Source organism: Symphodus melops, assembly GCF_947650265.1.
Source record: "Symphodus melops genome assembly, chromosome: 11".
Taxonomy (NCBI): domain Eukaryota; kingdom Metazoa; phylum Chordata; class Actinopteri; order Labriformes; family Labridae; genus Symphodus; species Symphodus melops.
Window position 1 is genome coordinate 17,715,326 of NC_136701.1, and position 27,503 is coordinate 17,742,828.

A 27,503-nucleotide genomic window follows, 5' to 3' on the forward strand; every position below is an offset into this window, starting at 1 on the left:
AAATACAGAAAAATGTTGTCTTTCAGAACATAATGTTCAATTATAGTTTATTTCTGTTTATGATTGCACTTATATTACTTTTGCATGTCTCTGGATACACAAGATGTTATTTTGAAACAACCCACCATCATGCTTTAAACGGACTTCCCTCATATCAAAAAGAGAAAAATGTTTTATTTATTGCAGACAGAGACAAAATAATATTCTCCAAAATTGGGTCATATCAAAAATGCATGACAATTCATTTAAATGTAAAAGGCAGATCATGTAGTAAAGTGCAACATAGTATTTTCCCTGTTACCTGTGAGTGCAGGTTACACTCTCAACTTTGAGACACTTTGTAAAATTAGTATGTGTGTATAATTTTATCCATCTCTTTTCTTTTTCATATTCGCTATAGCTCGAGGCCTACAAAAGAATCAAATATTGCAACTTCATGACTTAAGTTCTTTTCTTTACTTTTCTTTTATTCTCATCCCCCCCCCCCCACACACACACACACACATTCACACACACCCACCTCATTTGCTCCAGCACTCTTTTTCCTCTCCATTGTCTTGATAAATGTTACATTGAGTATAAATGTTTTAGTGCCACATGCAATTTTGATGTGGACGCCACCATTCTCGCGTCGTTTTTGGAGTTACAGTATGCGGGCCTAATTATGCCATGCGCAGTTAAACCTCTTCTTACTTTAATCATGCTTAGGGGGGAAAGAGAAGAACACAGAGAGAGAATGTGTTGGGTGCCCATGAACATCCTTGCTTATTAGCAAGGGGTGCATTCAGTGTTTGTCAGGAACATTTGGGGTCTGGAGTGGAGACACATCTGTGAAATACAAAATGAAATATGCATAATATGCTACTTTTGACAACGTTTGACTGTTTGACGGTCTCGCTGGGTGAATCCAAACAACAAGCTCAACATCTGTCTCCATGTTTACGTGTGCAAGGCTCCTCCACATGTTCATCCTCATCTTGGTTTTCAGGGACAACACATGCTGATTTATTGCATTGGATAAGCACTGTTAGCATTTTTCTGTAATATCTTTAGCAGTGTGCCCTACCCATCACTGGGTATTCTTTTTATTATCAACAGATCACTGTGCAAAAAAAAAAAGAGACGAAACTAACAGCATATACAATAACATATAACGTCAATACACTCTTAAGACACATTCTGTCAAAACTTTCTTCTGTAGTGCGACTTGAAAACACATGAAAATCTAAATTTTACGTGTAAATTTCATCCTATATGTAAAAAAATTTCCCAACTGAAATGGTGATTAAACTTAAATCAAGAAGAGTATTATTTTTTTTTAATCCCGAAATGACAAATGATTCGAGTAAAGTATCAGCATGAAGACAACCTGTTTAATTTTCACGTTCACAAACTTACACAAACAAGACATACACGAATACACACGCGTGCACAGGTGTCGCTTTTCCAGTGAGATGAATCTGCAGATGCAGCCTCCCCGCATTCGGCGCGCAGCGGCTGACGTCAGGAGCGGAGCGGAGTGAGAGGAGTTGAAATAGGGCAGAGCAGGAGTGGAGCGCGGAGAGGAAACCAGCCTGACCAGCCGTAGGATGGCAAAACACCACTGCTGCTGATGCTGCTGCTGCTGAGAGTTGGAACTCGCTACTACCTATAACTACTAAAACACCAGCCTGCAATTAATCTGAAGCCTTTAAGCCTTGCTGAGCGGAGGAGGAGAGGAGTGGAGCTAAAGGAGTGCAGTTTGGACGCGTGCTGAGAGGAAATCTGTGGCACATTTGCTCAATTTTCCTTTCCTTTTCTTTCCTCTTGCCTCGGGATACCACAGGTAAGGTGGAGGCTGTATTTACTGATGCGCAACGAGGGCATCAATGTTGCTTAAAGGCTTTTTTCACAAGTTTGATTGTTTTTGGTGCATGACGCTTCTCCATCGTGACTATTTGCATTTAAAGTGTGAGTGGTGCGAAACTGCGAAGAGGGTGGCAGTGGCGTGCTTTAATTTTGAATAAGTTTGTGAGTATAGCTGGGAAGAAATGCATCAATAATAGAGGGAGATCGCATTAGAATGTGCAGCCTGAAATACATGCGTGAGGTGCAGGAGTCCAGCACATGCAGGGCGATGTCAATTGCAATCTCTTACATTGTTTAACCACACTGCCTGTTATGTCTATGCCTATTGTCTGGCTGTGATTAATCATAGAGTATGACGAGATGTCAGCTTTGGTAACCTCACAGTACAATGCAGAGACTTAAATACAGCAGGGCAGAGTTTGCTTAACGGTTCAAGTAGGAAACCTCTTCCAGGTTTGCTCAAGCAGCAGAGAGGGACCGAAATAATAACACAGTGAGACACACATCCTTCCCCGTGCTCTCTGGCACGCATTCCAGGTCCCTACACCTCCCACCCCTTTTACCGGCAGACCATTTATTAGATAGTATACCGGGACGTTTATCTTTTAAAGACCAGTGTTTTATAAAACCTCCCTCAGCAGCATCCAACGAAAAGTCTCAAGAATATGTCTGGAGAGACATTCCTAAACAAGACGAGATTTCCTTATCTGATTGGGTCTAATGAGCTGCTTCAGCGCGCTCTCATGGGAGAATCCTCTCAGTGTCAGGAAAGAAGCTGGCACAGCGACAGCAAAGCCTCCGTGACGGCCAGCGGAGTGGGAAATGAGGATTGGTTTGCGCACACGCTGCCGTGATGTAGCGTTTTCATATTGCAACCGGAGCTCTCTATGGTGCTGAAAACGCTCCCGCTTCCTCCTCCCCTACACTCCACTCTCTGGACTCTGACAGTTTTTTTTTCTTCTTTGTTGGATTTCCTCCTTACCTGGAACCAGATACATAGCACGCATCCAGCAGCAGAATTATGGCCATTCATCACTCTGATACTCTGTGAAAAACTGGTTGTAAATCTTCAGCCCTTCAGCTTTGTGCTGGGTCAACAACACGTCCAACTTTTCACTCAGGCACGTAGTCTCACAGAAACACACAGACATGTAAACACCACAGGTGAGCACATAGACGGAGCTGGATCAATATATTAATGGCAGCAGTTCTTGATTTATTTAAACAGCTGAATCCTGTCTGAACTCTTACATTACATCTTACATTAATAACCTTAGGACACAATCTTACTCATTCTTTAGAAGAATGAACGTGGGGGAAGTCAGTTAATCACTCTAATTGACAACCATTTAAGGCTATAGTGTAGCAGTAGCTCTCATTTCTGTGCTGATCCTATCACGTAAGTTTTGTTATGTTGTAATAAAAATGAACTCTGCTTTCTTTTACAGTCAAAATGATCAATAACTAGCATGGAAAATGTAAACAGAGGCTTAATTAGCTGCATGCTGTAAATCGCCTAATCTGCACCAACCTCCTGGCATTGGTAGTAGGAATAAAAAACAAACAAACTCCTTGCTGGTGGTTGCATTTGTGTTGCTGGTCAAATAAATGCATCCATTTTCATTTTAGTTTGTTTCCTAGCCTGCTAAAAAGATCATTACTGGAGCGTTATGTAAAACCATACAGTGTATTTCATTTATACTACATTACAATATATAACCCAGGGGTTATGAAGGTCAGTTTCCAGGTCTGAATGACTTCTGTGTTTTCCGGTGGCACAATCATGTCAGATTAGTTCCGCAGCACACCATGCGGTCACAGTCAGCCGGTTGAGAAATAATGATACAGCCTAGAATAGTGACTCAGCCGGGCTCTTTGCAGTTTGCAATCTGGTGTGTAACTTATTAGCTGTCTCGCAGACAGCCATTACAGCGCAGTGTCCAGCAGATTACGGCTGCTTGTTGGGCTTCAGAGACAGCCTAATAGTGGGATGAGTCACACGCTTACAGATTGACGCTGAAGACACACTGTAGGCACATCACCCTTTGCACACACACGCACGCACACACACACACACACACACACACACACACACACACACACACACACACAGACAGATAAAACATCAGTGCAACATTCTACTCATTAAAGTTGAAAGTGGCTGCTGGAGTGCTGCCCTTCTGCTAGTCTCTTAAAACTGTCCAACAGTAAAATGTGCATGATTGCATATGTGCAGTTTGTCATGCATGTTGGTTGAATAATGCACCAAATTTCAAAAATTGCAAAAAAAAATCTTGTGTGTAACCATGTTGTGAAAAAAAAAGTCCATACCCTTCTGCAGGTCTTGCATGATCGGCGATTCTCAAAGCAGCAATCTCTTTAGCCATGTCTCTAGACGAGGATTTACACATATCAACATAAGCATGTAATTGACTTTCTGAGTGACACTGTTGGAACATAAGCTTTAGTCAGCTTTCCCCCTCCAATGAACAGTGTCAATACTGCCTTTGTTTCCATGTGTTAAGCTGATTGTGTTTTAAGTTTCTGTCATTTGTAATTTGTCGGAGTGACTTTGAGTGTTAAAGTTTAGACCACGAACAGATGAAGTTTGTAGTTGAGGTTACCAAAACGAGACATACATTATTCAATAATATGCCTCGAGTGGTACATTATTAATCTTAATAGAGGCGTTGCTTCTGAGAGGTCAGAGGTGTGACTCAGCGACAGAACAGACAAGAGTTTAGTGTCTTGCTCCGGGACATTTCCGCTGAGTGAGTACTCACTGACAGGAGAGGCTAAAAACAGGTCGTTTTGGTAAAAGCGTAGTCTCTCTACCCACTTGCACACTTGACTCCTCAGCTGCTCACAGATGCTAAACGCTGTAAAAATGGAGAGAAGCCTGTGTGCTGGAGATAGATGTGGAAAAATATTCACCTCCTGCCTTTCCTGCTTCAGTACATAACAAGAGCAAGAAAAACACATTGCAAATGTGGCAACTTTCTTGCAGCACGACAGCGTAGTATTGGTACATTGCTCGAGGAAATGCTCTACCTTGTGTGTGTAAAGATTGTTTGAAAGTTTCCTTAAGGTGCCGCAATAAATGGACTGTAAACTTGTATTACAGAAAGTAGAAAGTATTTACATTTTGGTGTATTGGAATATGAATAGGCTGATGGAAAAGGTAAAATGTTGTTGGTCTCAGCTGTTGTTTATGTACAAAGGTTTCCAGGAGTTGTGGCTGTTTCAGTGATTTTTCTTAAACTCTGCATTTCAAGCCAAGATTTGAAACAACTATACATTATTAAAGCACACATGGACGAACCAACCTCCAGAACACATCAGTTATTAAAATTGTGGTAAAGATGGAGAGTTTCAAGTGCTTCAATTGCATATTTTTCCAGCTGTGTGTCAATGGTTCCTTTCTCTCCGACACAAAGAGTAGACTTGACCTGCCCTTTTTTTTTTTGGTATAACACAGAAGGCACTTCAGGCACTAAACAATAAAGCTGAAAAGAGCTCTGAATGACAATTTCATGTAACGCTTAAGTAGACTAAATTAAATGTTTCATATCAATTACAATGCCCTGCTTGTGAACAATTTGAATCATTGGCATCACATCTCCTGAACCCCATGCAGAGCTCATCTAATCAGGAGCAGGATTTATTTCCACACAACAAAGCCGTCCCCTCGGGTGAACTGAACCCACTTCCTTCCTCCCCTTCTTTTTTTTTTTTTTTCCCAGTTTACGCCTGGTGACTTTGATTTGTTTGGCTTTGCAAGCCGTTTTCGAAAGAAATGTAATAAGTGGTGCTTCCAAACAATTGTAAAAACAAAAAATGCATAACAGATGGTGAGTCACACTCTTATTGGCTTCACACTCCCGTTCTAATGGGACTGACGAGATTAGTTTGAAATTGGACTGATGAAAGTCTTCCTCCTGGGTTTGAGAGCAGGCACACTGACACTCAAAATCATATCCCAAGGTTTTTTTTTTTCCGTGATAAACATCAGACATTTGACAATGAGAAGCACTTAATATGAATGACTCTGAAATTGAGGAGGACCACCAGCTTGCATCATTGCAATCTAAATCTTTTTATTCCGGAGACACATTTTCGGGCCCATCTACTCACCTGATAACTCCGCTGTACTCCCTGAAGAGCACCGGGCCACAAAATGTTGGCATCACAGTTCACTTGAAATTCTGATCACTAATGTTGAACTTCTAAAAATGACCTTTAAGGCTGCATCCCCATATGAACACAGCAGCTGAGCGCAAAGCATCAGTGGCGCGGCTTTGAGCAAACAGTGCTCTCTTCCTGCTCTGCCTGAACAGAGAGGACTGACGAAAGAGTCAGCACAGAGGGAGAAATGCATATAGGGGTTACGGAAAGGTCACCTAGCATATCTGTTTTCTGCAGTGAATTTAGTCAGCCATCTGCCTGTCTCTTTTATGCAGTCACTCCTCTCCGTGGTGCTTTTGCTCAGAGTGTTTCTTCTTATGTCACTTTGGGGAAAGTAGTGTGATTCAAGGTTGTCTGAGATTGTTGCTTCACACATCGCAGTCTAATTTTTCCACTTCACAGACAATATTCAACATTTCAAGTAGAAAGACTGATTTGAAGCCTCACTTATTAGTGATTACCTTTTTAAAGATGAAAATGCCTCTTTGTTAGGCACAAGACATGGAGAAGAAATCTGAGACGCAGTAGTGACACGGGAATAAATCACAAGCTTTAAAAAAATAAAAGATCAGCTCCAATGCGCACTGTAAAAGTCTTTGAATTTAGATGAGTTGTCACATAATCTGTCAAGGTCATGAATGATCTTGAATGCTGTAGTCTTAATTCTTTATTTAAAGTAACATTTTACATGACTCTGTCAAATGTTTATATGCTTCAAATATAGTACAGCATCTGAGGAAGAGCCCGGATGGCTCGAAACTTTGTGCCCCTGGTAATGTACTTTTAGCAAATAAACATGTTTATATTTGGACACAAATCCTTTTCTTGCAATTTAATACTTAATAATACATTAAATAAATCTGTTGTTGGTCTTATTTAAGTTGAACTGACTAAAATGATCTATAAATATATATATATATATATATACATTTATATATATATATATATATATATATATATATATATATATATATATATGGGGTGCTGGGGACCGTGAGGTTCGTTCATGCACCTCAATGTACAGAGGCTATTGCTCTTGACACACGCAGGTTATTTTTTGCTTCTCCTTATTTTCCAGTTTACAAAGCATATAAGTTACTGATATCAAAGAGCAAACATGCCATGTCGTTGTCCTGCTCTGTTCAGTTTGCTCTTGCTTTGCTTCTGATTGTGAAGATGAGCAGTCCAAAACTTTCCACTAAGCTGCGCTCTGCCATGTCATTCCTGAGAGGGATCTATTTTTCCACAGACTGATGAGCGAGGAGGGAAGGGGACACTTTGTACCAGATAAATGGTATTTGAGTTCCCCAGTGTGTAACAATGCTTCCTTCCTCAAACAAAACCAGCAAGGGTATCGCATCTAGATTAGAAAATATACTGTATACAATCCCGTCATGCGTAATGACTCTTCAAAACACGTGGAGAGAGTGTGCTTGTACAGTGTTTGCCAGGGTCAATCCTTAGAAAGCCAGGGACTAACTCAAATCCCGCATGATAATAACTCTAGATGACAAGATTTTATCTAAAGATAATCTTTTTCTATGTCATCCAGAGATGGAGCCTGAACACGACGGTCTTTATAAATGCTGCAGTACAGTCACAATCAAATCTCAACAGTCATATTTTCACACTTTACTTGGCTTTCAGCATCAGGGTTTGTCTATTAGACATATCTTCAAATGAAATACACAGTTGGCTCTGCGGCACACTATAATTGTTCCACTAAAGTTATTTTGTCTTAAATTGTTGAAGAGCCAGGCCAACATAGAATGATAAACATCTTTCCTGTTAGAGACAGAACTGAATCAGATTGGTGAATTTATACGACCCTCTTCTTGTATGTCATAGTGGCTTGCTAGATGCTGTTGCCAGCAGCAGCTCACATTAAAAGAAGAGCATGTTATTCTTAGGCACAAAGTCGAGCTAGCAAGTGTGAGAAATGAAGGGTCTATTTTGAAGATTAACACATTTAGAAAGAATGACCCACATGGTCCATAGGTCACAATGCACGAGTGCCATGCTCTAGTTACAGACAATAAAAACATTTTCGCGAAGTGCTGCAATTTAAAACTTACCTCAGACCTCTCTCTAAGGAACTGACAATGTAGCATCAGAGAGAGAGAGAGAGCGAGAGAGAGAGAGAGCACTCCACAGACAAAAATTCAATCCAATTGCGTTGATTTCAGATTAAAGCAAGCCATATCACAATCTACATTTTTTTTTTTTTTTACACAAAAGTAATTTAATGGTCAAAGCCCAGGCTCATTAAGCTGTACAAAGAGGTAGACAAAAAGTTCCAAACTATGATTTATGAACTAACGCAAACAATCCAGTAAAACTACATGCTTGGTGTGTTGTGGTGGCCGCAAAACAGCGACAAAACACTGGAGTTGGTGATGGCAAGAGAGAAAGCCAACTTATATAACCCATGCCGAGCCTGCCCAGGTGCAAAACATTAAATTAACTAACTCCTCCCCTCTCTAACTGAAGGCAACCATGAGGAAAGACATGACAGCAGGGGAAGCGCTGACACAGTCAGGTTGTAACTGTGGAGATGAAAGCAAAGGTTCCAACTTAAGATGTTGCAAGTAAGGCTTCAAATGTTCCTTTTTTTTTGTTCACTTGTTTGGATAAACTGGTTGGGCACAACCTTGGTGCTATATTTGAACAACATCTCTGATTTGATTTCAAACTTTTGAGCTGCGGTAGGACAAACAGAGAAACTGCCAGGGCTATTTGAGTGGGCATGTCATCAAGGCGCGCGCTGCAGCAAACAAAGCCCTCTATGAGCTTTAACAGCTAGCTTTGCTTTCTTTGGTGTCCATATTTGTTGTGAAAGAAAGTAGTATCAACTTTGAATTTCTGGAGAAAGTTGGTGCGATTCTTCAGGGCAATTCATGTTTACTTAACTGCACTTTGAATTTTCTTGTACGTAAGCTTTGAGAGTAAAACGATTTACGGTTATGATGTATTTGACGTGTGTGTGTGTCTGTGTGTGTGTGTGTGTGTTTTAGAATGTGAAATCATTAATAAGACATTTGCCTTTTCATATACATATATATTTTTTTATTTCCGGCTGATGCAGCCATGGATGTTGCCACAAATAGAAGCGCACAACTATTAATGGGTTTCAAGAGGTTCCTCAGTTAGTCATGGCTAAATACAAACACAATTTTTCAACCAAATACAAATCACTGCCTCTCAACACTGATTTGCACTTTAGAAGGAGTTTCCCTCTTCACTACCAAATCAGAACTCTTTTGTGTTGTTTGCTAACACTTACTACTGCTCTATAATTAGTACACACGCTCCCATTATCCAGGCAGACCACCCTGTTGTGGCACTGCAGATCCTCCTGATTTCCTTTTTGCTGTCGCATGAAGCCAGCAGGGGATTTAAAGCATAAAACCATTTCGACAGCTTTTCATATGTCTGTGACGAGCAGAATGTGGGCTATAACGCCCAAAGGGCTTCAGATCTAGCCATGGAAACTTAAAGGAGTAAAGCTAAATGTCAATATCAGTGATGAGTAAGAAAAGTGAAGAGGGAGAGTATAGACAGAAAGAAACTGCCTCCAGTCTTTTTTTTACACTGACTCTCTGAGTCTTGAGATGAGCTCTTATTACTCCCAAACGAACAGCCCAAAGTTCTTTCTCCTCCACAGACGCACAAAGAGAGAATGTCAGACTATAATTAATTCTGAGCTCGCACACGCTGATAAGTATCTTTGGTCTAAGTAAATCACAAACCTACATTGGGTTCTGTCGAAGGTCCCTGTTCCTGCCCGTTTTCTCTTTCACGCTACATTTTTTTCTACAATCTGAAATTGCATGTGCATTTTTTGCCGACTAAATCATTGAATGTTATATCTACTATTGCTATATGCTTTTCTGTTGCATACTGTAATTACCTTAAAGGTGCCCTCGTTGTTGCTCATAATATTTGCTCTTTGTTCGTCTCTGTGTGTGTCCTTGTTGCTTCGGAGAGAGTTTAATTGTGTCTATGGTCCTCTACAAATTGCCCCTAGTCTCCCCCCCTTTCTTTTATGGACTGTTTTAATGTTTTGCATGTTTAGAACCAATTACTACAGAAAAATCATCACAGCAGATATATTTTTCAAACCATGATGTTTGGATGTTGCTTTAATCCATGTATAGCCGTTGATCTATCTGGTTTTGTCTGTGAATCCATATAATGTATCCTTTGTGTTAAGCTAGTTTTCCTATTTTAATAAAAATAGACGTACTAAGTAGCCAAGATAATTGACAATGTCCCAGAAAATTGCAGAATTTAACCCTTGAGTGAAAAGTGTTCTTCTTTTTGATTTATTTCAGACTGAGTGCAATGGTGTTGGGTTTTTGTGTTTCAGAAACTTTTAACACCAAGCCAAAATGTTATACTTCATATCCTGTAACGTGTATGTCAGAAAATGGCAGCTGGATGCATTTTGTACAAGACAGACAAACAAACAAAACAAAACGAGATTCAAGCACACATTACATTCAGACTTAATAATTTGACATTGATGCTTTTGCAAATGAACGCCATCGTAACCTCGGCGTTAATTGCTGATTGTATTTTGGCAATCTGATTGATAAATCCATTACTTGTTCTCCTGACAGCTCTGTTTTGCTCTGACAGATGATTAATACTCAATTTAGGCCACCAGCTGGTTGCAAACTTTTCATGTCTGTATTTTGCAGCAGAACAAGAAGAGGAATGTTGTTTTTTCAGAGTTTTTTATTTATTATTAATTTTATTTATATATTTATTTATTTTTTTCGCTGGCTGCCTGAAAATTGGCTCTGGAAATCTGACTACAAGGGGAGCATTTTACATGACTCATTACCATTTGATCATTAATGATTCAAAAACACTGAATCATTCAGCTTTAACAGCCTACATCTCCATAAACACTGGCATTGTCCTCTCAGAATTAAGTTGAACAAACAAAGTCAATATTTTGGAGGAACAGGAGGAAAGCTGAAAAAACCCACCAGTCTGATAAAGGCTGAACAATGTCCTGTTATTCCCTTTCTTGTCCTTATACTGCAATCATCATTAATGAGATCTCTTATTTCTTATTTAGTTCCAACTAGTGTGAATGAAACTGCTTTTTATAGTGAGCGACCTGCATGGTTGGCTAAAGTGAATTGTAAGCCTTTAACTGGGGGGCTGTCACATCCCTGTCTGCTTTCTAAGTGGCAGTACTACAAACCTTTAACATTACACTGAGTGACAGTTCATAACCTTATCTCTCTGAGTTACTCTGGTGTATAAATTCTCTTCAGGAAAGACCGCCCTAGAGCATTCTGGGATTTATCACATTTCTTGTCATCATATAAATAAATAAAAGGAGAAGAAACCCAAAAGGATATGTATCCAGTTCACCTAGAGTGTCTGCAAGATAACCAGGGTTAGCGTGTGATCCTGATCCATGGCTGACAGACAGATTGACACTCCTGGCTTCCTCGTGTTTCTCTACCCAACCACACAGGAACAAGAATGGAATATAGACAGTGCAGCATCCAAGCGTTGTGAAAACATTTTGGGCAAAGGCGATTCCCCTTGGTGTCTCTATTTCATGCTGCATAGACATCTGTCTAGGAAAAGGGCTGTTTGCACCCTGAGTGCAGGCTGATAGGCTGGCAGATGTTGTATGATAGCAGAGATTTTACAGAACAGGAGCATCAGTTTGTGACGGCACTAAAAAAAAAACAAAGTGTAGAGCGGTTTGTTCCAAAATGGGATAGGCACCATTTGGGGGAAACAATGACAGAGTTTTAGAAAATGATTGACAGCAACAAATCTTAACTTTCTGATTTTAAAGGGTAGTAGAATACCAAAATGCAAATCTCATATAAACAGTCTTTGTCTTTTACAAGAAATGGAGCCCTTTTAAAAATTAAAATGACTGTTTTATGCTTCTGTTTTGTTTAGAAGTGCCTTCTAAAATCCATTAAAAAAAAAAAAAAAGGTTGATATAAAACATTCCAGTGATTTTACTCAAATGTGGTGAAATGAACACTTTACAGCCTCAGTATGTGATGTTCAGCCCTTGTAGATTGTAAATTTCATTTCCTCTATAATCTTTTTAAGCATTCAGCAAATTGCAGGGAGGAAGTGTACTGAGCGAGGACCAATTGTCGCAATGGAACTGCGTGTGTCGTTTGTAACTTGTGACAGCAAAGCTACCTGGAGCTCAGAGCTGGGACAGAAAGCAGAGAGGAGAGCTCAGTCCGATCCAGGAGTTTGTCTTAAAGCCAGAGAAAGGGTGCAGGGTTTTATGCAATCTTTATTAAAATGCCATTTTACTGGTAATCTCGGTCTCTTGATAGAACAAAAAAAAGCTTATATCTGGTTATTTTAGCTCAGTCATTGCAATCAGTGTTTTAGTAACACTCTATAAAACAATAACTATTATTTGATTTTCAAGTGTGTACCAAACCTTATGATGATGTTTTGGTATATTCTAGATTGAAGGGATGCAACGCATTGTCTCAATAATCTTAATGACTGCTGGTGTTAAATGTATCTATGTCTAGATCAAACCTAGGAGGAATTATCTGATCAGACCGCCCTATATAGGCAGGATACTGTTGGATCATTTGTCAGTTCCTTTTGAGACCATTTTTAAAAATCTATTAAAATAAGTCAACTACAGTACGCAATATGACAATCCTCTGGTCAAAGTTTGTTTAGGTCTTGGCACATTTCAATCAGCTCGAGTCTAGGTGGAAGGAAAGACCTTGGTTTCGGGTACTACTTTTGTCACTCCATTGATATTATGAAAACTGTTCACATTTGGTTAACATTGAGGAAAACTCATCGCCAAGCTTTAAAAAAAAACAGATAGAATGTTGATAGATGACTTCAAGGAGGTAAAACAACAGAACTGTGCTATTTTGTTGCGAATGAGATATCATCATAATGATCTAATCCATAACTTAGAAAAGCAAATTAGATAAATTAGAAAAGAACCACATTTTCTTTTGCACAAAAGAGTTGATGAATTATGTATGTGATATGACAGTGACAAAAGCAGTGTGGACAAAGCTGTCAAAGGACTTATTTATGTATATGATATTAATTAGAAATTAATTATTACACAAGGATACCATATCATCATGTTAGGTTCTCCATGCTATATTATGACAGCAAAGCATCTCAAGCTTCGGGTACATTTGCATAAATATCATTTTTAACCGAGACATCTGTGAGTAGTGAAAAGTTAAACGACCCCCCCAAAAAATCATAGAATATTCACAGATTTAAACAATACTGTACATGGTGACCCATGTTCCAAACATTAAACCTATGTTTATTTGCAGCTCGTGGGACATTACAATATAATGATCCAATTTCTGCTTCATAGTACGAGACCCCGTCCCTTTAGTAAGCTTTAACAATTTGTGTTTTTCATGCGTCCATGCATCCATTGAGAATTCCTTAAAGCCTTCTCAAATTAAGCAGAAGCTGAAAATGAATATTTTACCTTGACCTAGAAACAAAGCAGCTCCTGGCTGATCAAAGCTGGTACATCGTAAGGTGTGTGATGCAGCGTTCCATGGAATGCCTCATTTTAAAATCTAGCGGCTTGCAGATGGCTCTTAGTTGTGCCCCTGCAATGCACATTTAAAGGTATTTAGATAGCTGTTTCCATCAGAGTCTTGGTAGCACATGAAGGCTTCAGTTTTTAGATTGTAAGCATTAAGGAAAGGAAGGAAATAATGGTTCTGTATTCAAAACAATATTATTACTCATCGCACACTATCTTGACACTGACATGATCCCAATGTCAGGATCAAGTGCACTGAGGCAGCTTTTGGTTGTTGTCATTTTCACGTCAATCAATAATTGGCCTTGAGTTGTGCAAACATGCAATTAAATTCTAAATTGGATGCGTTCGTTTTCTCATGTCATAAAATCTATTAGTGAGAGCCAGTGATTCAACTAATATCTAGCTGGTTGAGTTCATCATTTTAAATAAATTATTCACACCAATTTCTTGAAAAAGCTTATGAGAAAAACGTTTGTCCTGAAAATAAGAGTCACGGAAAAAGGAAGCAGATTGGCTTGCGTCTCGACAGGATGCTGCAAATTTCTAAATTTGACTTTAACTTTTTATGTTCTCAAAAGTCAAGTTATGGAGAAATAGATATGAAAACATAGACGTAAGAAATACGGAGTACCGCAGCTATCATGTGAGTAGATGGCCTTTAACATTCAGCACACTGAGCCTCTTTCTACGATAAAGCTTTCATTGACAAAGTCTGATCTGGGCAAAACTGCAAAAGTTGCAGAGAGTCTGTCTCTTTAAGCTTTTTAATATGCTGGTCAAATAACAGCTTTCTCATTGACTCACTCTCTGCTGATGAATTTCAAAAATTGACCAGTCAGTCCACATCAACAGTGCTTTGTTTGTGTCAGTGTGTGCGTCTTTTAGTGTGTACTGATGTATGAATGTGTGCAGCTGTGTGTTGGCCAATGCCAGGGGGCTATAGGCAGCACATTAAGACAGTGACTGGCAGACCTCATTTGGTGTTTAATTTCACATTTCCCATTAGCCTCAGGCTAGCTAACGGAATGATGCTGGTGGTTCCTTGATGGCTGGTGGTTATATTGACAGGACCTACAGTCTGTGATTGTCTGCATGGTTAGTTGGGGTAGAAAGTAACTAGATTATCTTCAATACACTGTTTTTGTCTTTTTTGTAACATCTTAATTGCATTCCGTATTGTTCACTAAATTCTTGGGGTATATATGGTCTGTATGCATTCTTGTTGTCTTGCAGAACAGGTTTTTTTTAAACCTCTGGATCTTTATGAGCTTTAAACCACATCAAGGTTGTTCTTGCAAACATCATTAGAAAAAAAAACATGCATTGTGAGACACAGTCAATAGTACAGTAGCTCAGAGTTAGAAGACTAAGTTTATTCGTCATGCATCCAACGCTACTTTCTATACACTGTTCATATTGCTGATCATTGTTGTACTTGTACTTTTAATTGGACTTATCAATAATCAAGTAATCAAGTTCATTGAAATCAATCAAGGTGTTGGGTTCTGGCTCACAGATATGCCTTCTGATAAACTGGCTGTACACAGTGAACAGAGCAAGTTTGTAACTAGATAGTAGAATGCATCATAAACAATCATCTGCCATTGAAATGTTGTTATTTGTATCTAAGACATTAATATACTGTATTTCTGGTAGTAGGGAAAGATTTTAACTTCTCATGCATCTGAAAGATTTTTGAAGTCAAATGAAAATCGTTTGAGAAGCAAAAATAAAAATAAACCAAAATACAATATTAAAGAGACGTCTGTTCAAACAAAAAAAAACGTAAGATATCATGACCAGGGTTTGTCAGGTCAAGGTGATATTAAATATTCTTGTAAAGAACTGCTGCAAGACATAAACAGCTGCACTGTTTGAGATGCATCATGTGTTTTGTGCCCTTGTTTCGGTTCAAATGCAAACTTTATGAACCCCTAAGGGGGGATTTGTTTTCTGACTGGTCCTGCAGTAAAACACACAATAAAACCACATGATAAAGTAAAAGACCTTAATAAAAGCAAGAAACACATTACCTTAAAGTACAAAACACGTATAACAAAGTGTCGTGTCAAACAACAAAACCACCAGGAATGGAATCAACCAATGAAACTAATCAGAAATCAGACCTCTGATACTAACTAATAAATATTTCTCATTAGAGCAAAAAGCCAATGCTAAGATATTAGAAACACAAAACAATATAAACAGTGTGGTACTGCAATTAACACTACTTTTTGATAGGCTGTATTGATCTTTATCGTGACTTTGTCAGAGAGAACTCATTTTACTCTTTGCTGTCCAGCCTGTCTTTTATATGGTTACAAATGAATGTAAATCAATCATATTATCAAAGTATTCGCCCAGAATTAACTTATGATCTTATGCTACTTTACCACAGTACATTTATTGAAAACAGCTGAACCTTTAATTATTAAATGGCTGCCAGCATTCTTAAAGGATAATTTCCCCAAGGAAGTAGTAATTATAGAAAAGAAAAAAGCTGCAGCTGCTTCAGGTTTTTTTTCTTCCTTTCTCTCCAGCGTCAGACACAACACTAGTCATGAAAGTTTTTTAGTTATTTATCTATTAATTTTTTAGGGGGGGGGGGGTTTCATTATCTTTGTGCTTGTGTATGTGTGTATGTACATGAGTGAATACGCTTGTATGTGTCACAGCAGTGAAATTGATCCTCTCAGTTTACGTTTTAAGCTCCCATGACACACTCTACCATTTGTGACTTCGGAGGCCTGTCTCTTTGTTGACATCAAAAGATTCTTTGTGTCCTTTGTTATACAGATAATTATCCCCATCAGTGTGGGCTTTGATGTTTACATAGCCGTATTATGCTGTGTGTTATTGTGAGTGTGTTCCTGATGAGTGTAGGTGAGTGTACATAATTTGTTCCATTGTGTCTTTGTGCAGACAGGAACACCATTTCAGGTGTTTGTTCTGCATTCACTCTAAAATAAAGACGCCTGTTCAAACAAAGAATCTTATTCATATTATTGCAATATGAAATAACAACAGAAACAATTGCTAGTGACTAAATTTATAAAAATATAGAAATCTGAACTTTAAAGTATTGAGGTAGCTAATGTAAATGATTTTATTCACCTCAAATAAAGATGAACATGGGTGTAACAGATTTTGTTATTTAAAAAAAAGTGTTTTTAACAGAGCAACTCTAAAGATGTTGTGTTTATTGTATTTCCCACTCAGGTAGACACTCATGGGCAGCCTGGGTGTTTGGGCTGTGGCTGTGGCCGCTCTGCTGGGAACCTCAGGGTGCTGGCTGGCTGAAGGACACAAAAGGTGGAGCAATGTGGATACAGCCAGAATTTCACTAACCTCTTCGAAGGAACAACACGCCATGGTAAATATCCTTTTAATGTTCCATACTTCTTCCAACATGGCCTCTTTACTGTCTTTAAGTGCTTCACCTTAAATCTCAAATCAGACTACACTACATTAGCCACATGAACAAACATGTCTGCCCCACTCCCATTCTTAAAAAGCTGTACCAAATATACGCAATGAAAAATTAATAGGCTTAAATATATTGCTTACACTTTATTTATGTTTTACGTCTCCTCACCATCATCATCAAACAAGGTAAATTAGAGAGTCCTGCAAATAAACACCTTGCTATATGCAATGAGTTACTACAATACTTTTCTCCCAAAAATCTGTACAAACACATTTTAAAGCATCTGAACCTCATTACCATGAATTCAAATGAGTTGGCAGATTTGTTGGTGGTGTTGAGATGAATTCTTTCATTGAGTGATGTGCATAATCTCTGAGAAAATACTCAGAAGTAGTGTTGGGAGACAGAGTGTGGGGAACGCCATGTGGGAAAGGTTTGGGTCTGATTCCAACCAGCTTAGAGGACTGTATCCTCTGTACATGGGCCTACAGTCCACTATGCTACTGGCACCATGAAGCTGATTTTTAAACTTCATGGTTGAGGCCCCTGAACCATATTATGAATGTAAAGTATCATAACACCAGTCAGTCTAAACATTAATGAGTGAGTACAAACAAAGCCTGACGAGTTTTCATTGTAACCATGCCAACCGATTTTAAGCAAATTAAAAACAGCCAATGCCCTTTTTTTTTAAATAACTTTTATCATGGATTGAAGTTATTTGTTCATTGTCTTTAGAAGAAGAAGAAGAAGTTACACTTTATTAATCCCACGAGGGGAAATTCGGTTTTTTTACACTCTGTCTAATGACACACACATAGGCCGAGATACACACTCATGCACAAACAGGGTTCCAGTGACATGCATTAATGGAGAGGTCTCAGAGTGAGGGGGCTGCCCACAGTGAGCGCTCCAGAGCAGTTTTGGGGTTCGGTGCCTTGCTCAGGGGCACCTCGGCAGTGCTCAGGAAATGGACTGGCACCTCTCCAGCTACCAGACCAATTTCCGGACTTGGTCCGTGCCGGGACTTGAACCGGCGACCCTCCGGTTCCCAACCCAAGTCCCTACAGACTGAGCTACTGCCGCCCCAGCTTTATCTAAAGCTTGTAAAGAATACTGTATATTTCATTGTAATGTGCCTGGTTAAATTTGCTAGATGTACTTTTCTCTTTAGCATTGTTCAATGCCACAGGTCTGCTAAAGCAACAATACAAAAGTTATGTAAAACACTAAGCCGAGTTAATGGAAGGAAAACACCGATTATAAAAGCAAAAGGCTTTGACTCAAAGAAAAAAACTTACCTACTGTTCTGAACCCTACTGAACCTACTGTTCAAAAGCTTATGTATATAGTATGACTCCTTCATGATGTGTCTGTACAGCCAGTCTTTAGACTTTTTTTTGTAGTTATCTGCTTGACAGTATCTGTCACACTAAAAGAATTTTCATTTTGATTTGATAGTCTAGCTGGACTCGAGTAACCCAAGCAATGGAAAGCTGTTGTTTGTAGTTGGCCTAAGTTGAACAAAGTTTGCTTGCTGTATCTGAGTCTCCCATTGGCAAAACATGGCTCTCAGTTTTTCCTATATGCCTGTTATCATACTACCTCTCCCGAAAGCTGAGGTTTTAACGCACTGAGATGATATCTCACAAGCCAGATGTAGTCTGTGCAGGCCTCGATTTTGATAACTGTGTTGTACATCTAATGTGTGCAACTTTTGATTCAGCCTTTATGGTAGTTTCTTATGTTGGTTGGGTATTTGCTCTGTTGGTTGCCTTGTTGCCTTAGTTTTTTTCTGTTATGGGTTTGTGTGCTTTGTTCTTATGTATGCATACATATGTGTAAACCCTTGATTTTAAAAGTGTCAGACACAAAAAACGTATATTGAATATCTTTATTTTATGCATAAGGCAGCAAAACAACCAAGTGATTTCTATCCTCTGATTTTGGTTAATTTTTTTTTCTCCAGTTTCTCTATGAGATACTTTCCTGACAGCATCTAGCATGATGATGGTAGCAAAGACCTTTTTTTAGACTAAATAGAGGAGAGAAAAACAAGTCCTCTGAAGGAATGGGTTCTTGCCAGCAACAATGAACCCCTTAAATACATTTTCTCTGCATAACAGAAGCATAAAGCCCGAGCAGGTTGTCAAAAAAGCGTATGCACAAACAGACGGACACACACAACATATCCCTGCGGACATACTTATTCTTTGTCAAATGAAGCAAGCACACCCCCTGGTCTGTTCAATGTGCGACTCATTTTGGGCTTTGCCAAATTGGCTTCCGGATCTGGGATGCAATTTTGCCCTGGTGGTTCAGTCCTTTTGAAATCCCTGGGCACAGTAAAAGAAAATTCCGAGGCTTCCTCTGTTCTTCTATCTGGCCAGAAAAGGTCTTAAAAAGCTGTAATTTGGCACCAGTATTTAAAGAGCACCCCTGGGTGACAACCTGTGAATCAGTGCAACCACATGATTATACGGAATGCATTCTCAAAGCCTTTAATAATGGTAATGTCTGTTACTGACATTTCTGCATAAACAACAATAAAAACAAAACAACAACAAAGTGACTCTGGGGTCTAAAAGACTAAAGTAAACAAAACAAAAAAGCACAAAAATGCAGACCTATGATAACCAGACCTATGAGGTCAGGTTATTGATTGTGATTTTCGCTTGCAAAAGCTTCTCCCTGCCACATTCAAAATTTCATTATGACTTGCACTCCGAGACTTTTATTTTACTCTGTTACACTTTTAGACTCAGTTTTCCCTTATGTGGCGGCCTACTGAAATTGTATTCTCAGAGGAGGAAACATGTCAGGCAGACAGAACATGTGCAATGGCTGACTTTCAGTTAGTTGCAGGATTTAGGGGGCACGGAGGAAGAAAGGCGCACTTTTTGCAACGCTTTTGTTTCTGATCTTCCGCTGATGTCAAACTTGTTCATTATTCTGTCTCGAGAAGCAAGGGACAACTTTAAATAAATGAAAATGTTTAGAGAACAGATCTTGCCAGCAGTAAGCATCACTGGAAACATGAAACCACTCTAGCTAATGATGCAGAGATAAAAGCTTGAATTTGCAAGGCTTTAGTTCTATTTTTGGACTCATCAGAGTTATGCTTGTGAAGGTATTCCTACTTAAAGTAGAAGTTCATTGCCAGTTCCTTTTTTCCCCTTTTGGCTCCTTTTCATTTAGTTCATCAAGTAGCTTGTTTGTGCACTGATGAATTACTGTTATATAAGACAGGTCCCCTTTCTCTAAGCAACAGACAGAAGAGAATAACTATTGGATGTGGATGGATGAACTCTTGTGAAAAGAAAGACATTGATTGATTCAACATCCCCTCCCTGTTCCTCATCTGGCTGCCTCTTTGTCCTAATTGGGCTTAATCTGATAAAAGGTACAAAATGTCAATATGCTTCACATGTAAGACAATAACATAACCTGCTGCTTTCAAGATGTATCCACAGCCGCGTGTGGCTCTACGGGCAGTTTAATTTTGCTGTTGACTTGAATTCGGACTCAGAGAGAGTTGATAGGAGAATAAGTGTGCACATATATCATAATGGGTCCTTGAAGAAGAGTGCCTGCATATCAACACATGTAAGAGAGAGCGAGGAAACGGCATATTCAAGCTGACTTCATGAGAGGAACAGCTTGAATTGCCCCGCTGTTTAAATTGCATTCCCACAATAAGTCAGACTCTGTGGCAGCAATGTCACATTCTTGTTTTGTTGGGGTGTTTAAATGGCATCAAAGACGGAGGCAAGACGCACAGAATGATTTGTTTGTTCTAGTAATCTAAACACTTCGGCAATCGTATTTGGATTATGCCTCTGAACTCGATTGCCACATCAAATTCAATAAAATGTGCGACTTGAAAAAAGGAAAGAGAGAGCCAGTTACAAATTGCACCACACAAACAGCATTATATTTTTAATTTAGTCCACAGTACCATTACTGGGAAGCTTTTGTAGAAGTACGCTTCTCTGTTTATCAGTGCTTGTCAAGTGACTCCCCAAAGCCACAGGGATTAATAATTCATTGGCAAGTGTTTAAAATAAATAAATATAGAAATAACAAATAACAACATCTGCATGTTGGCTAATGCTAAGTTAGCAAAGCTTTAAAGTCTATGACCAATGGTGTTTCATTAGCTTTGCAACTAACCATTTTTGTCAGATCTTGGCATGAAAAAAAAAACAATGTGATGGAAAGATTTTGATCTGTGACTTAATCAGATGAGGCAACACTGTCAGCAGCACCCACCAGTCAAAGGGTCACTTATGAAAGAATAAATAAATAAAAAAATCATTCATGGCACATTTACATTAAAGAGGCATCAAAAGCTTTCAATCTCATGTATTCCTTTTGTAAGTGACCATGGCGTAAGTGTAGAAGTACTGCGCCTTGTATTTATTGCCACATACTATTCCAACAATGAACTTTTTTGGGAAAATTTTTTCCCTTCGTTGCAAATGACTTGCTGCTCAGTAGTTAACATGCTTTGTTACTGTTGTAATTATTAGTCTGAATTCATTTAATCATTCTCCAAATGTAAAATCATTTGATGGTTTTTGAGTAGCACAGACAATCTTCACAATGGATGGGTGGGTAGAAGGTATCAATTCTAATTGGTCCCTTTTGTCCACTGTTTTCATGATCAATTTACAAACCCCTACTGCACTGGACAGTAAATCTACTCATAAGAAGTAACCTTTACAACAATGACAAACCTTCTAATCCTTCCTAATTGAAACTCAGTGATGTGGTCCTCTCTGCTCAGATAACATAGGTTGACGTATTTACAAATCTCCAACAACTGAAAGGGTTGCAAGGCAAAAAGAAGAATAAAAAAAATGAGTTAGAATCTACCTTTCCTTGTGAAGTCACACAACAGTTATCAAAACGTTTTAATTTCGCCATAAAATTCCCTCAAACTCAATGGAAAGGAAAAGGTAAGAGTGATGAAAAGAACCGTGGGAAGTCATGGACCGTATTTTTAGAAAGAAGCAAACAGCCTTTCTTTCACCTCCATGCTTGGTTTGATTCTCTAATCAATTGATCAAACACTAGCACTCGAGATGATGGAAGGCGGCGCTGATGAGCACATTCAATTTTTTCCTGCCATCATGAGGAAGCACGTCTGCAATTAAGATGGACAGATGGCAGAAAAGAAAGAGGGATAGAGATGAAGAGAGGCAGTGACAGGAGGCACTAAAACTGCTGGTTTCTCGTGAAGCTCTCATTCTCCTGGGAAGCCAAGAGGGCCTTGCAGACGCACACATGTTTTATCACTGAGCCTCATTACTGCCGACATCCACACTGAGGGACGAGAATGCAGAATGTCAAAACACTTCAAATGCTGCCACATATTGGCTTCTTCAGAAGGCTCTCTATCGTGTTCTATTTTAATACACTGTGTCGATCCTTTGTTTTCGCATCTGTACATTAAATTGCATCTCAAGTTCAGATACATACGTATATGCGGAGCCACATGCCTAGTGCTGTACTGTAACAAGCACACTTGATCAGTGGCTAACAAGCAGAGGAAGTGCACGCTGAAATGCTCAGAGTTTGTGCACACCAATTCACGCATTCATACACTGGTCCACTGTGCTCCTACTAAAAATCACAACAAAGATAACACTTTCCTGCCACTTTGAGTTTCAGTTGTTCGAGAGGCTGGTTTTTACTTTCTCATGTTTTAAAGTCCTATTTTGACCTCAATCTGCCATATAATGATGTCTTTTGTTATCTTAGTATCCAGACGTGTCTTCCCCTTTTCACTTCTTTGTGATGCTGCAGTACAACTCTCCTGGTTTCCAACATCCTCAACACTCGCCGTTATTTTGCAAGGCTACTCAGCTTTATCATGCACAGATACGGAATTTAAGGCATGATTACAATGTGTGATGATAGTCTGTTTTTTTTTTATAGCAGAGTTGGTTGTTGCTTACCTGAAGGTCGGGATTTAAAACCCCAGCTCCTGCAGCCACCACAAAAGGTGTTTTTTAGAAGTGAGAAGGCTAGAATAGCATTATACTAGCTCAAGTCCATTTACCAGGTGTGCTTTGACAATTGTGTGATGTAGACTTTCTGACATATATTCATAGTATAGGATGGAGAAAGCCGTTGGTGATGACTTTGAGATGAGTGTGTGAGTGCATCTCCCATGCTCATGTGTGCAAGTGCTGAAGTCAAATAATCAAACATGAAGTTTTATAAATACATAATATTCATGTCATTTGCATGCAAAACAGGTATACCTCACCCGCAGACAAAATATTCAACCCACAGCCATACTTCAAAAGTAGCCCAATTTTGCAGGAAAACCGCAGACCAGGCAACCGTGCTCCCTGCTGTGACCTCTCCTCTGAAGTCATGCTGCTGTCCAAACACTACTGGAGCCTTAATCAAGCCATGAGTGAAGCTGAAATGTATTAAGATAAATGTGAAGCCACATCTGACCCTCATACTCAGTTTGGACTGACAATTAAATCTGTGTTAATCCTGTATCAGTTGTTTGACATTCAACGCAACATTATGTCACCTGCCACCTTGGAGCCGGTTTGTATTTTTAATAAAGGTGAATGAACTGATTCTTGGAGGCGACGTTTTAAAGGTCTTTTTGTTACTGTGCTGTCATTCCTTCCCTCCTCCCTCTTCATTGTCTCTCTGTCAGTTCAACTTTGTTTTCTGTCGTCGTCTTTTTTCTGAACCCAGAAAAGGGGAAAAGACACAGTAACGAATGGTGCGCAAAAAATCTGGAGAAAGCTCTGTTTTTGTCTCACGCTTCCAAGCCTGTAATAACCACTTTTGTGTGTGCTCTGTGTTTGCAGGAGAAAGGGAAAGCAGACGGCAACATTGATCAATGTGAGTACACTCACTGTGTTCAAACCAAACAGCATTTTTCAAAATATGCCATGTTGTGCTCCATGACAAAAAATGTTTTTTTTTTCTTCTATTATTTTGGCATGCACTTTCATTTTCTTATTGCTGGGGAATTCTCCTGGGAAGTTATTCAAATTGAAATGCTTTCCATAAAAGGGACAGTGCAGCCTGTAATGGAAGAGACGTCTAATGTTGAAATAAGTGTGACAGTCTGAAAAATCTAACTTATAACTGAATCTGGTTTATTGCTCAGCCGTCCTCAGCACAGTGTTTAAAAGCTTTGTAGATGCAATTTTGAAAGAATTTGAGTTGTAAGTGGATGCTAATATATAATCAACTATCCAGCGTTGATAGTTAGAGTCATCAGTGTGCTTACTCAACTATTCATCTGGTAGGAAATATTACTGTTCTGTTTTCAGAATCAACTTCATCATGTCCTGCCATCTTTTCCATCTCCACAAAAAGTTCAACAAAAAATTGTTTGAATCGGAAATCCCTCATCGCGAGTGACAAGCCCTCTTTCATCTGAAAAATGTGTCCGGTGAACAATTACTCAACTGTCAACCATCCTCAGCTTGCTGTCTGAAATGATAAACTAATGTTTGTTCAATGCCGGCCTCATAGGTGGTTTTACACAGCAGTTCATCTGTTGTAAAAAAAAATATCATGAACAATTGGGTGAAAACACTGACGATACAGTAATTGTTTTGAGTTCAATAATACAAAGTTGGATGTTAATAATTCTGAAGTTTCACCATGCAATAAGCATGAAACCAGCTCTCTGGTTGTTAGTTTTTTTTTAAAATAGTCAACATTGTCAAATAACAACTAAAAAAATGCTGTTACTGTTTACAAGGACAACGAATGTCAGAATCCAGATCCTGTCTTCGGTTGAAGAAATGTTAGCTGTTGTCATGTAGCTACTTGGGACATCATTCCTACCATTATGTGTATGGACTTTTCATTCATATAGATTTCCTCTTTTCTGGTCTACTGTGTGTTTTTCTGCATTTGTAGTGCATTGACAGTTAGATTGAGTGGATGCCAGTAATATATAGCATTATTTCTATGGCTGACTGCGTTCTATTTGACAAGTGACTGGCTTTGTAAGCATTAGATGCTGTTATGATGCGTTGTTGTCATCTCCTCAGTGAAGAACTGTTTTCTCACGCTGCAGGACAAAGTTCTCCGTGCCTGCTTCTATTCGACCTAAACATGACCGAAAGGATTTATTATTCAGCATCCAGTGCGGCATATCTTCTTTTTTAACCCTAGGATGTTTGCTAGTTTATTTTTACATTGTATTTTGTGCGGAAAGGTAGCTTTCTAGGTGATAATTGCTTTTCCAGCTTTGTGAGCTCCCCTCACCTGCTTCTTACAGTTCCGCTGCAGAATCACACGTGCTGATGAAAGAAGCGCTCGGAGGTGTTTCTGGTAGAGACATTTCCATCATACTCTAGCTCTGCTCACAGATGTTTACTCAGACTTATGTGCATGTAGAAAGAAAAAGACAAACGACAGTGAAGGGGTAGGCTGATGAAAACAAACAGTAGAGAGAGGGGTAGCTCTGTCCCAGAAGCAAAAATGCAAAAACACATCTCTATAAGCTGTGAGCATTTTACAGAACCTTACTGAATGTGGAGGCACTGTTGTTGAACACCAGCATATTAAAGCTGAAGCATATTTAGCATTCACAGGAAGTTTATGGGAACACCAGAGGGAAACAAAGGATTGAAGGTCATGTCTTTGATTTTACATACTTTGCCCTTATAATTTGAATATGTCTCCCAAGCTCAAGGTCCAAGTGACAAAATAATTTCATCTTTTGCACAGATGCAGTGATCATGCCATGATGGACTTGGGGTTTATTTTTAGTTTTCTCTTTGGCTTTGTGTTTATTGTGAATTTGAAGGTTTATCTACAGTAGGCCTATCTCTCTCGGTAGAACCATTTAGCTTAAACCATTGAACTGCCAAGCAAGAAAATTGTCTTATTTTCTGTCACTGTCAAGATAACAATGGGTATTCAAATCTGCAACTTTCAACTCATTTTGACTCTTTTAGAACATGTTACAACTTCAAACAATGTGATTTAGTTCTCATAATGGTTCATTACAATATGGAAAAGGACTGACAGCTACTGAACATCAGCAGTGTGTTGGACTCTCCTAATGAAGTGAGTGAAATGAGTAAAACAGTCCCTCCTGGGACTCTGAGAACAGTTAGAATCCATTCAGAAACACTGAATAATAATTTACTGAGCTCTGGTATTAAAGGCTATATTAAAAGATGTACTGTAACTTTTGTCATTTCGTTTTTCACTGATCTAATATTGGTATCTACCATGGCCATGCCAGAGCTTATAGGCCAATGGCACTGGCCATGAGGCAAGAGTGTAGTCTCTTTGTACTGTGAAATCACTACATATATTATATATGAAGCCATAGAAGAAAAGGGTCCTGAAAGAAAAAAAATATACTTGGAAAAGTCATGTTAGGAAATGTTATCAATGGTCTCATCCTAATTATTATGTTTACATTGTTTTACATCTTGTGTGATTGCATGTTACATGTCTTTCTGTATATGAGTAAACGGAAGCATAAGTACCCAGGAGTGTTGCTTAGTGATAGGCTTTCACTTCGGGAATCAGTAGAATACAGGGTAATATTTCTCACTCCTGATTTTTATGAGCCTCATTCTGAGGTCTCACCACATTACTTGAGTAGGTTTGACGAGACTGCATGAACAAGGTGTTGACAGTGGTTGGTGCTTTATGTTCTATTTCTAAACACCAGTAAATCTCGCTAAACGACATAACTGATTGCACAGCCCTTTTTCCCGTTCATCAATAGTCCATCAAAGCTACCACTGTTTTGTCAAACAATTTTAGATTATATTTGAGTAGGAGAATACTAAAACGTTGACCTGATTTATGTAGTTTGATATCTGGCGCTTTAAAAAAAAAAGTATTTTACCACATTCACAAGGAATGAAATCTCTAGCCAATAATGTAATATTTCTGCCTGTCATCTAAGGACAGCCGCTATCCTACCGTGAGCTTTTCTTCCCACTTAGCGTACGCTGATTTACTCTTGAGACTAATTATCCGCAGCCTGTTTGTATACTAAACTAGATCCACCATCAAATCAGGCAATTGCATTTCATTTTCTTGTTATGCTCAGCTCTCTTGGATGATGATCACTGTAGCTCCTTAGACTGTCTCTTTTCACTGCCAGTTTCTGATTTCTTATCCCACTTTTGATTTTTCATTATTTTATTTTACCTTTCGAATCCTTCCCCCCTATTTTGTAAATCCTTTGTTATGGCTTTGTCTTTTGCTCTACCTCATTTGACTCCCTTTACTAATTTTACAACCTTATTTTAACTCACCCGCTCTCCCATTTTCGCAAACATTATACCGTGGTATCTACACTCCTCATTTTGAGTCGTTAATCAAATTGAACCAATTTCACCTCTTGAGGGCAGATGCTTATGGTAAATATTTTTTAAGTGCAAATATTGCATATGAAGGTTTTTAGCTTGCTTAGACACAAACAAATTTGACATTTTACTGGCTGGTTAAAAT

General features: G+C 38.9%; 1 protein-coding gene across 2 annotated transcripts in view; it reads left to right on the forward strand.

Annotated features, from left to right (window-relative positions):
• Window positions 1-1,515: 1,515 nt before the first annotated feature.
• fstl4 (follistatin-like 4) overlaps window positions 1,516-27,503 on the forward strand; it is a 169,270-nt gene continuing 143,282 nt past the window's right edge. Inside the window, exons 1-3 of one of the 2 annotated variants that reach the window (XM_079356394.1) lie at window positions 1,516-1,825; window positions 16,814-16,967; window positions 23,867-23,900. In XM_079356394.1, coding sequence (XP_079212520.1) covers window positions 16,824-16,967; window positions 23,867-23,900 — 178 coding nt within the window. In that variant the 5' untranslated portion in view covers window positions 1,516-1,825; window positions 16,814-16,823. Of the gene's footprint in view, window positions 1,826-2,806; window positions 3,013-16,813; window positions 16,968-23,866; window positions 23,901-27,503 lie in introns of those variants that run through there. The other variant, XM_079356395.1, reaches the window with a different exon arrangement.